Source organism: Amblyomma maculatum, chromosome 1, assembly GCF_055883805.1.
Source record: "Amblyomma maculatum isolate TAMU_Amacu chromosome 1, ASM5588380v1, whole genome shotgun sequence".
NCBI lineage: Eukaryota > Metazoa > Arthropoda > Arachnida > Ixodida > Ixodidae > Amblyomma > Amblyomma maculatum.
In genome coordinates, this window is record NC_139344.1 from 145,884,421 (window position 1) to 145,895,742 (window position 11,322).

The following is an 11,322-nucleotide window of genomic DNA, read 5'->3' on the forward strand; positions in this document are numbered from 1 at the left end:
CTAACTCATGATCGAAATTGACGCACACATACTTCAAATGCAATATCATCCGCGAAAACTTAGTTAAACTCTTGGCTTAGCAATCGCTAATCAGCCTTAGCTAGAATATGCACCCCTTATATGGAATCCACATAAACTATACGTCATACATGCCCTTGAATTCGTAGGGAGCTGTACGGTTAGATTCACTCACAGCACCTACTTATATCAAGTCAGCGTTTCGTCCCTAAAAGCAGAATCCGCTCTATCAACTCTTGTGCTTCATCGCTAGCCTAACACGGTTCCGTGAGTTATTTTACAGCACCAATGACTACGCAGGCTAAATCACACCACCATCTCGCATATCTTATCGCACTGAACATAATCGTGAAGTTACCCGGCTTGGGGCCCATAAACCACATTTGCTGGCTCCTCCTTCCCCCCAGCAGCATTAGATTGGAATGGCCTTTCCCGCAGTATCGCCGCTATCATCTAGGTGCCCAGCACACTTTTCCAAAGCAGTAACAAATAATATTATATGCTGAATTCACATTGCAACCATTGTACTTATTTGCCTGCATAATTCACCTTTTAGCAATACCCCTGCGGGGGTCTTTTAGGTGATAAACTGAATCGGACACTTGATTAGCAGCAGCAATAATGCCCACCGTGGATAACTAGAACAGAAAACTGGGCGAGTTGGGAAGGATTCATCTTCACGCTGCGCGAAATGCGAAACGAAGTGGAAGAAACAAGGGACTACACGAGCGCTGTCTAACAACTGAATATTTTATTTCTAGAAAGGTTAGTTACATAGGCTCCAAACATAACAACTAAAAAACAAAACTCACCAGGCAAACCACGAAAGCCCTTAGACACTGTACGCGTTCACTGAAGGAGGTTAATCGCAACACCTTAACAAAACAAACCAGTAATCCTAATACCCGACAAAAACCTGCCATCACCCCGTCGCCAAACATTCGCCGAGAGCGCGAATCTCTTTTTTTTCACGAGATTGATAGAAGGTGAAGCGACGCATGTTTATGACTCCTGTTTTATCAGACACGCCTCAACTGACTCTTTGCAGATTCGATTTGGGTGACTGGTGCGCTGACGTATGCTGACGTTTTTGGTCCATAACCCCTTCCCAAGCATTTTAGCCCAGGAGAGCTGAGCACCAGGCCGGGGGCAAAGTTGTTTGTATCCATTGAAAACCGCTGGGTACTAGGCGACACCGCACATTTGGGCAGGGGAAGTATTTTGTTTAGTCACCCAGCTTCGCCTTCTATCGATCTCGTGCAAGAAGCGCTCGGCGAGTGTGTGGTGACCGGGTGATAACGGGTGATAACGCTTGTCATGCGTTATGATTGTTGGTTTGTTTTGTTAAGTGGATGCAATTAACCTCCCTTTGCGCGCCCGTACGGTTATTAAGGACTTTGGCGGTTTTTATGGTGAGCTTTGTTTTTGGTTGTCGTGATTGGTGCCTATATAACTAACCTTTCTAGAAAACAAAATTGTAGCATAGCGTTCGTGTTGTCCCGTGTTTCTTCCGCTTCGTCTCATGTTTCGCCCTGCTTTGAGATTAACCCACCATCCCTGCCACCTTTTTTCGCCTTTTCAGTTGAATGTCTTATGAAGTCTTGGGGTTCAGTTTGTTATAATGCGCGAAGCTCGAGTGGCACAAATCTTTATGAACCTAGAATTCTTGTCGAAAGCGTACTCACAGACATACGTAATAAAGAAACGATTAAAACCAGCGCTGCACTTTTTGCAGCTCCCAGCTCAAGTAAAATGTCCCTTTCCACACCAAAGCATTGTTTTTATTTCCACTTTTTTATTTTCGCTCCAGTGTAAAAGTATCTACAAACACTTTCATAAATAAATGCGCTTACCTTGCGCCAGATATGTCAGGTTATTCACTGCAATACTGCTTAAGAATGTTCAAGCTGGTGCTTCAGCGGTTTAAGGGTTTCTTTGCTGAAATACAAGAATATGTTGAATTTCCGGTATAGGCCAAGGACTGGATGGATCACACGAGGGTAGAAAAAGATACCCCAGTGTCCATTACGGTTTTTATTGTATATACGGCAGTTTAATAAATAAAAAATCTAACATCATTACCACATGTTCGAAGTGCAGTAAAGTGGTGTACTGTGATCTAGAATCGGCTACAACTTCACATTGCTACATTTTTAAAACTATGCAAATTATATATCTGATAGCTGGAGAAATTTCACGTTTTAAAATGGGAATGCTTCCTGCGCCCTCCACCAATGAAATTTATCTTTTAAAATATAGTTTATGGAATGTCCAGTAACGTGTGGAATGATTGAAGCCAGCCGGGAGATTACGTAACGAGTAAAGCTAAGACCGCCAACTTCACGGATTTAGAGAACAGGCGGCAATGCTGCATTAGTTACGGTTCTCAGGGGCTAGTATGCAAATCAAATGGCTAACATTTTGTAGAAGAATGGTGAAGAAACCCGAAAATTTCCAAATCTCGAATTACATAGGCCTGAAAGCTTGCGCGTAAAGGGCCGAGTGTCAGGATGTTTATGGAAATGCGCTGAAAACTTTGGGCGAAATACATAAAGTATTTGTTACCTAAGGGCGTTACGAGGGTCATGGCCAATCGTAATGGTCAATGAAATGGCGGCGTGCTTGCGATAACCAAACAGGAATTTTATGCTGCGCTGGGAGTATTGTGAAACGCGTGCAACCGCGAGATCTGCGTTTACTGCGCGCATCCATGTCTACAAAATGATCCTGAGTTTACCTTGGGACGAAACGGGGGCGCGATCGTCACGCGTTTCGAAGAACAAGACAACTCGTCAAAAGCGATGATGCTGAGCAGAGAATACAGTGTAGAGAATACAGTGGGTGCAGCGCCACCACTGTGAAAGAAAAAGAAAATATGCTCCTGTGTGTGTTTTAAGTTATGCTATACACCTTGGCCAATCTCCCTCATGTTGTGCCATGTTTCAAAAGGTATTCAAGAAGAAGAACTATGCTTGCGCACCTAAGGGTGGCTCAGCGTTGTGTATCACTTGAGGCTAAATATCGATCTGGTTCTTCTAAAAGGCAGCCAACCCAACTGTCACTGCAGTATAGCAGCTATCGGCAACTTAGCTGCCCCACTAGACTCGCTTCCCTATACTGAGGATTAATATGTGAAAAAGTAATACCTCTTTTATGTGCCAGCCACGAAATAAGTTGAACGAGCTCTGTCCGTTTGATCGAATTATAACTCACGCGGAAAATACCAACATATTCCTGTTTTGTCCCTGTGTAAGGACGTTTAAGGATCTTGTTGCATAATATAATTAGTTTTTGCACGAGAACATATATTACAGTCCGCCTGGACACCGAGCACAACGAAAAGTTATATTGTATAACCTCCATGAGACAGAGAGTGAAGATTTTTCGTCTTCCGCAACAAACTGGTACATAACAAGTTTTTATTTATCGTCACGTGTAAAGCCAGCGATATTTGCTCCAGGGCATCACTTTAACTTCTGAAGTTCAACGAATGACCTCAAATATTGAATACATCCAAGCGCAGCCTCAAGTTGTTCACAGCAGTACAACATTAGTTGCGCCCAGCAGGAAAACCATCTGCTATAATGACGCGAAAACATTGCGAAATGGATAGTTCAAACGCGACCGAAAGAATGGAAGCGGCGTTGGTTTTCATTTCTGAGCAGGCGGCCACTGCGCTTTTCAAATACGAATTTACAGAGCTAGTATTTCAGGTCTGTTAACCGAAGGGTAACGCGGCTGTTGGTGCTTTCATTTTTCCGTTCCATCCTACAATGCCTCGCATAGTGCGAGCAACATTTTGTTAGGAAAACACCAGGCTATGAGGTAGCATTAATTTTGTAACCAACCCTTCCCTGGTTTATTTTTTTTTTCCACTCGATTATTCGCTTCCATCGATGGCCACGGCACGTCTTAACCCGCACATCCATCATGCTAGCGTTTGTCTTGGGGCCCCTAAAGGCAAAGTGTGCCCATCAACTCTCCCCAAGCCTTCCGCAGCGTAATTTGTGAATTAAGAGCCTGCTATGAAACGCTTAATAGCGGACAGTGGAAAGAATGTTATACGCATGATTCAATGCACGAAGGAAAACCCCCTGCTTTACCTAAGCATTGTTTCTGACGCTGAAAAGGAGTGCTTACCTAGGACACCTCGTAAATTATATCAAATCCATTAAATGAATCGTGTCCTTCAATCTGTCCGCAAAGTGACGAAACTAAGACACATGTTTCTGAATCGTTAGGTCTGCGGAGGCGCGAACAGGTGGTCGAAAGCCATGTCTGTCTTTATACTTTCACATTTTTCATCAATTACTTGATCTCACTTACGAGCGGGCGTCTATTGCACGCCTGAAAGAAGGAGCTTTAGGAGAAAGGGAGTGTATGAGAATCATGCCCCCATGAACAAAATGCATCCCGACATAAATGCATAGAAGTTGGCCCTGCATGGCACTGCATGACTCGTTCAAGGGCTCTCAATGCCGCATTAAGATTACAAGGGCAGACTGCCACAAGGATTTGCCCGTAATTAAGAGTCGCCAGCCTCAAGTATACCGACTTGAGTGCTTTCACGTAAATACGTACAGACCTCCACAGCGCTAACAAATACGAACTCACAAATAGATGCAGACAGGAAAGGTGCATCTAGTATTTGTGGAGTTCGTGTTTGTTAGCGCCGTGGAATTTTTCCTTTTCTGTGAAATGTACCAACTAGCACAGCAATTGGCTTCACGCAAATAACTAGCCTATAAGGCGTATCTTCTCTGTAAATGCTTCACGCTTAGAAATTACGTGGGACCACTAGGAGCAATAATTGGGCTTTGATATACATTTTAACATAGTATTAACGGCGTTTTTCATGTACAGCCAAGAGTATGAGTTGAAAAGAAGCGTTCTGAGCTTTACCTGAATTGCATTTCGATAGTATATACATAGAGACTGGCTGTTATGTTGTGAAAACAACTAAGGAGTACAGGAAATGGCTTTACGGATTATTCTAGCTTTTCTAAATCGTACTAATAATGTGTTCAACTAGAAAGGTATTCCTTTTTCGTGCGGCATTTTTTTTCTTCTTTTCTTCTTTTTTCTCAAGCATGCGTCTTCATGTTTTCGTGCTGGTATGTTGCGTGTACCTGATTATGTATCTCTGAAACTTTCGTATTAGGGCGAATAATTCAAACAAATTATATACTTTCAAGAACACCTGGCTTCAAAACTCTTGACCGTATCTTTTAGTGCATGCCGAGCCTGAAGAAAAAGGTTCGATTCCGGCCACGACAGTTGTTCTTCGATGGAAGCCAAACTCAAGGCACCCGGGTACTGTGCGATGTCAGTGCATTTTGAAGAACCCCAGGTAGTCGAAATTTTCGAAGCCCTCCACTACGGCTCTCTCATAGCGGCTGTGGTGATCGGATTTCACATACCATACCATACCATACCATACCATACCATACCATACCATACCATACCATACCATACCATACCATACCATACCATACCATACCATACCATACCATACCATACCATACCATACCATACCATACCGTGCTTTTCTAAAGTGTTTTATTTCAAAACATTTTTCTTAATATTTCAAAGACCAGGGCACCCCTAGAGCATAGCTTTGAAGTTAGTGCACGTGTAGCGCTTCCAGTTTTTTGATGCATAGCATGCGCTGTAAGCAATACAGCACATTATTTCTGCACTATCCTGCTCCCACTAGGTACAGATGCTGGCTGCAACCTAAAGCTTGTAACAAATCGGTCGCAGCTTTGTTTTTTTTTTTTTTTTTGCTATGTATCAAGGAATCTGATTTATTGCATGCACGTAGAGTAACTTTGTGCATGTAATTATGCTAATGAAACATATGGGAAATGCAGAAACGCACCAGTTAACTCGGCAACTCTTCCGACTCTAATTTATGTAGTTGCAAATTAGAAAACGTCATTTTAGTATCTCTCCTCTGAAGCATGATTTCGAGCAGCGTATCGTCATCATATGCGTTTCATAGTTACATATAGTTACGTTGCAGTCCTGGGATGAGAAGGTGGCCATCTGCACCTAATTTTCGTTTATAAGTGCCACTAATAGCTCACAAACGCTTCATTCCCTGGATAGATGTGAAATATTCCGGACGATGAAATTAATTTTGTGTTAGCTGCCATAGCTTTTATGCAATGCCGGAGATACCGTGACGCAGTTTGCCCAAGATCAGTCTGATGGAATTGCAAACCGCAGCGCTAAACACTGATGCAAGCAAAACCGCCAAAGGCGGTTGCAGAAAACATTTTTGTTCTGGGAACGCAGGACTACAAAATATTGTTTTAAAAAAGACTTCTTTGGTTTCAACTGCAGCTCTTGATCTCAAGTAAAGTACGATTTTGCAATACAATACAGAATCTGATCAAAGATGTTATATCGGTTATTAGCATCAATTTATTTCTTCCTTCTTTCACTAAAAACCTTCTCTACATGAGGTTCGTTTTGGTATCTTCTTATGTTAAGGGCTTTAACCTGCTTATTGAGCGTTATTTTAATGTGGATTCCTGCCCAATATGAAAATTTTAATTAGCGATATTATTAAAGGACCAGCGCAGATCAGTCCTCTTTTATAAACATCACTCTGAAGCGCGAAGTTGTGCGATGCAGTCAAAATACCTCGCAATTTAGAACTGTTCATAAAATATAAACATTGTAAAAGGGCAGTGCCACAAAGTAACGCAGCCTTAATTACGCTAGGTCACTCGGTCATAGAGACAAGTGCTTATGATTTTATTCGCAATCTCTTGTAGTTCGCATGTAGTAATTAAAGAACGGTAGCATGGCATTTTGAAGCAACTGGATGCAATGAGGAATTGATTGATCGTTCGTTTGGTATTCACGACCATTAAGATCTCGTTAGTCTGCAGTATATTCCAGAAAAGGCACAATTTTTCTTCTGTACACTAAGTTTGAAAGAGTGAAGGCAGCAAGTTAAAATAAATTTTTTAACGGCCTCATGCCAAAATATATTCGGCCGAAGGAATATGTACCAAGTACAGGGAATATTATACTTTTAGGGAGAGCATCAGACAAGTGAGCAAAGACATGTGCTGCCGGAAATAATTAGTATAGGGAATATTATACTTTTTAGGGAGAGCATCAGACAAGTGAGCAAAGACATGTGCTGCCGGAAATAATTAGGGTATGAGATTCACACTATTTCATGCCACTAATTGAGCCTGCTTTGTATTTTACATTTTTTTAGGATACTCGTGTACTAGATGTGCCGTTTTTAAAACCAGCATAACGCAGTCAACCAGTGACCACCGATATTACGAAGCTGTACCATGGCTGCTTATAATATCGGGTGTTACTGGTTTAACTAATAACGAAAACGCTGAAGCGCTGGTCAAACATCTCTACCGTTGTAGCCTTGATCCATTCAATACCTGAACCTCTCGGATAGTAAATACACGTCTCAAATCTCAAAAACACACAACCGAGCACTTGATTTGGAAACTGCAGGAATGCTTCTTCCATACAGTCGTTTCAATGTGAATAACTATAAGCTCTTGAAAATGCGTGCTTGATGTCTAAAAAGTTATTTCGTTTCCAGAAATGACTGTGCTATAATGTCACCTGCAAAGAGACTGCGTGCGCCGCACTGCTTGACTCTTTTTATCACAGTCAGTCTAACGCCGAACTAAAGGAGCTAAAGGCGCTGACAGCCGCTCAACAAGAAAGTAAAGGTAACGCCGGCAACTCTGAAAAGTTGGACGTGCCTTCCATCCGGGAGAGGAAGCGGGCCTTGTTTCTAAAGAAAAGGAAGCGAGCAAAACAGCTAAACGAGAGAAGTGAATGTCGGTACTTACCTTCGATTCCTGCTGCGCCGAGGTTTGTCCAAAGAAGGAGCGGAATACAAAGGAGCCAGCCGACCGAAGACGCTTCCATGGTCTCCAGCAGATCTTTAAAAAAAGCGGCAGCCAAGCGAGTGGCAGGAAGAGTCCGCACTTGGCTCGGACTTGAAAGTTCCAAAGGAGCGCGCGCACGGGGAGTTTGCGTGGACGCCGAGTGTCAAAGTTGGGTGGACAATTTTTCTTAGAAAGAGTGGTCGTCCGAAAGATGAAGTCTGTCCTCGCAGCGCACCGCCGGGAACAAAAGACTGTCAGGCAGCGGAGGTGGCAAAAACCACGTCGTCTTCCGGAAGAGCGAAGTTGCCTGGCGCGTGGCACGTGAGCACGGGTCAGTACATTGCCGTCCCTTCAACAGCGGGTCGAGGCGCGACGTTTCAGCGCTGACAGCACGACGCCGCGGACGATTTGGAGCGAGAGAGCCGTGAAGAGCAGCGGGGCGTGAATTCTTTGGTCAAAATAAAGACGCGACGCCGGGCACGAGCTCAGACCGCAGAGTCCCATCGCCGAGGCGACCGCGCTGCGCGGCTCCGTGCGCTTGCTTCTGGCTCCGCCGCCAAACACCGATGTGCTCCGAAAAAAGCTGTACCCACGTGAGACCTTCTCAGGGATCGACCCCTTCGCGCTTGCGCAAGCCCCTCGCGCATGCGCCCTCCGGAACACTGCCGGGTAAGGGGGCTGACGGGTTGCGAGGGTGAGGGACTAGGGAAGGAAGGCGCGGGGGAAAATGGGCAGACCGGAGGGAAGCGGAGAGGCGGGGAAGCGTCCGCACAGCGTGCGCGCGGATATATGTTGAGAGATGCGAGCAAAAAAGAGCGCAAGGAGGCCCCAAACACAAGCAAAAACTTTTTCAATGACTTTGACTTTTTTTTGTTAGTTTTTCTGGTCCGGTCGTGTCTCGTCCGCATCCTTCTGCGTTTGTCTTAGAAGGAGCGTGCGTCGCCAAAAAGTGAAACTTCAAAGCGCTCTTTTTCTATTCTTTTATTCGAGTTTTCGTAGAGGGGTTGAAGGGGGGTGCGCAAAGGAGAAAGACTCCGAAACCAAGAAAAACCAAGGGCGATTTATTATGCATATCGAGAATCGATATAGATTTTCCCTTCTGTTTATGGCTTTCTGAGAAGGAAAATGGAAATCCAAACGCGTCTCGCCCGCTGCCCTAATCGAGATTTGAAAATGTCCCCAATAATCGCACTGCATTTTCGATCACAATATTCTATGGGACACAACAGAACGCCCTTCTGTGCTCGCGGCGTCCGGACGATCCATGCTCAAGCTGCATTTTATTTCGCACGCCTGATGCACACACCTCCTCTTATCGACGCAGACAGACCTTCCTGCCAAGGGCACGCCAGTACGTAGAATTTAAAGCACCTTATTCAAATCTCACACCTCGTATTGCTTTTAAATTACAAATGATTCGGCGCCGCTGCTCTCGCATTGAAAGTCAGAGTAGGATGTCCATAGGTTAAAGCTAGCGGAGCGTGAACAATGGGTCTAACCGGATAATGCAGCTTTATTCATGGCCAGGCATACAAGACCGAGCCAGGCGGGCTTTCTTTTGTCTCTTTTGAACACTTATCGGTGACAAATGACTTCCCCAATGCAAGCAAGCGGTTAGCTAAAATTTTGACTACTGGTTACTTAAATGCCTTTGCTTTAATAGTTGCGGAGGCGAAAAGATAGAACCTTATTTGCATTCATGTCGGACTGCTCTGAAAACGTTTTTGTTTTACTTTTTTTTATTAGATTTGCCTCATACTTCCACTGCTATCGGTACATTCCGTTTCTTGCTTCCACTCATGTATAAAGGCACTGCAGTATTAAGTATTAAGGCTCTTTTTTTTATTGTACCGCACTCCACGCGGGAACCGAAATTTGACTGTAGTCACCAAATAAACCTCTCGGCATCAATGACACTCGTTGTTCTAAGTCAGAATGGCCTAGTCCGTTATTGAAGAAAACAATTGCAACATTGTTATTGGGAAGAAGTAAAAAATGAATTTAATTAGAAAAAGAAAGGATAATGCAAGCGAACTCTAGACGGACCTTTCGTTGTTCTGTTTAATTCTCAAATCGAAGTCGAAGCAGCCGCGAGAAATATTTTCATTTTTTTTCTTTCAGAAAAGAAGCTTCGGCGAATGCTTTGTGAAGGGAAGCCTAACAGAGAAATGAACTCTCGCGAGGGAAATTTAAAAGACAAGCGTGTATGTAACACAATTCAGCGACCGAACTTAACCACTAAGTTTAACGCAGCATGCTAGTGCCACCGCGTATTTACAGGTAAAGCGCGTAATTTGAAATAAACAACTACTTAATGTGCCGCCAAAGCGCTCTGGTTAGGAGTAAAGGAAACCGTCTGAAGTGCAGGAGGTAATTGCGCTGGCGCGGTTGGCTGGTGGCCCCGAGTACGAGTAAACAAATTTACGCCGACAACAGCACGCGCGTCGAAAAGCTCTGTGCCGCGGCGCACCGGCCGAACACTTCATGCATGCGGCGTCGCCCACTCCCCGGAGCTGACGAGCTGACGCCAGCGGAACACAGCAAAACCGTAGATGCGAACCACGCACGCGATCCACAGCCGCAAGCTGCTCAACAATGCACAGCGAGCAGCAGCGCGTACTATGTACACGGGCTAATCACGAGGCCGTGCGAGAATCCGTCTGTACTTGCATTGTTTCGCTAAACGCAGCCGTGCTGTGGACGCCATCTATAGCTGGTGTCAGCCAATCAAAGCTCGCGATACCGGAAAAGTTCGCACGCAGCGGCGCGTAGTGGGGGACAGCGCCCCTGCTGTCGTGCTATCGAGCCTGCCAATGCAAGCTAACAGTGAAGCGTTTTACGCGCCAAAGGCTTTGAAGACTGAGGCCCTGAAAATACGGCTAAATTTTGATGAGTATCAAGATAGGTATGCTCCTGGGATGGCGTTGTCATTTGCAGCAGCACGCTTGTGAGCGAAGTTCGTCCTTTAGTTCCCCATCGCCACTCCCAGCACCTTTTAATTTGTTCTGACTCTGTGCGGAGCCCATTTCTCAGCGGTCTCCCTATATGTAGCTATATGCACTGGAATTTAGGTGAAACGCCATGAGCATCTGTAAAGGCTGTGTCACTGCACTACGCTTTATATTGTTGAACGAGTCATCGCCTATGCCAGCCGTACTTTATCCCGCGCCGAGACGAACTATTCAACTACTGAAAAGGAATGCCTCGCCATTATTTGGGCTGCTGCGAAATTTCGCCCCTATCTTTATGGTCGCCCATTTAAAGTTGTCACTGACCACCATTCTTTGTGTTGGCTGGCCAACCTGCGTGACCCATGCGGCCGCCTGGCGCGATGGAGCCTTCGCCTACAGGAGTTCGATCTCACTATTGTTTATAAGTCCGGACTTAAGCATGAAGATGCTGACACGCTCTCCCGCGC

General features: G+C 44.8%; 1 protein-coding gene across 1 annotated transcript in view; it reads right to left on the minus strand.

Moving 5' to 3' along the window:
* The window catches only part of LOC146204259 (cell adhesion molecule Dscam1-like), a 541,302-nt gene extending 533,358 nt beyond the window's left edge, over positions 1–7,944 (minus strand). Inside the window, exon 1 of the mRNA XM_084589211.1 lies at positions 7,866–7,944. Within this exon, the coding sequence (XP_084445337.1) occupies positions 7,866–7,944 (79 nt within the window). The remainder of the gene's footprint in view (positions 1–7,865) is intronic.
* Positions 7,945–11,322: the final 3,378 nt, after the last annotated feature.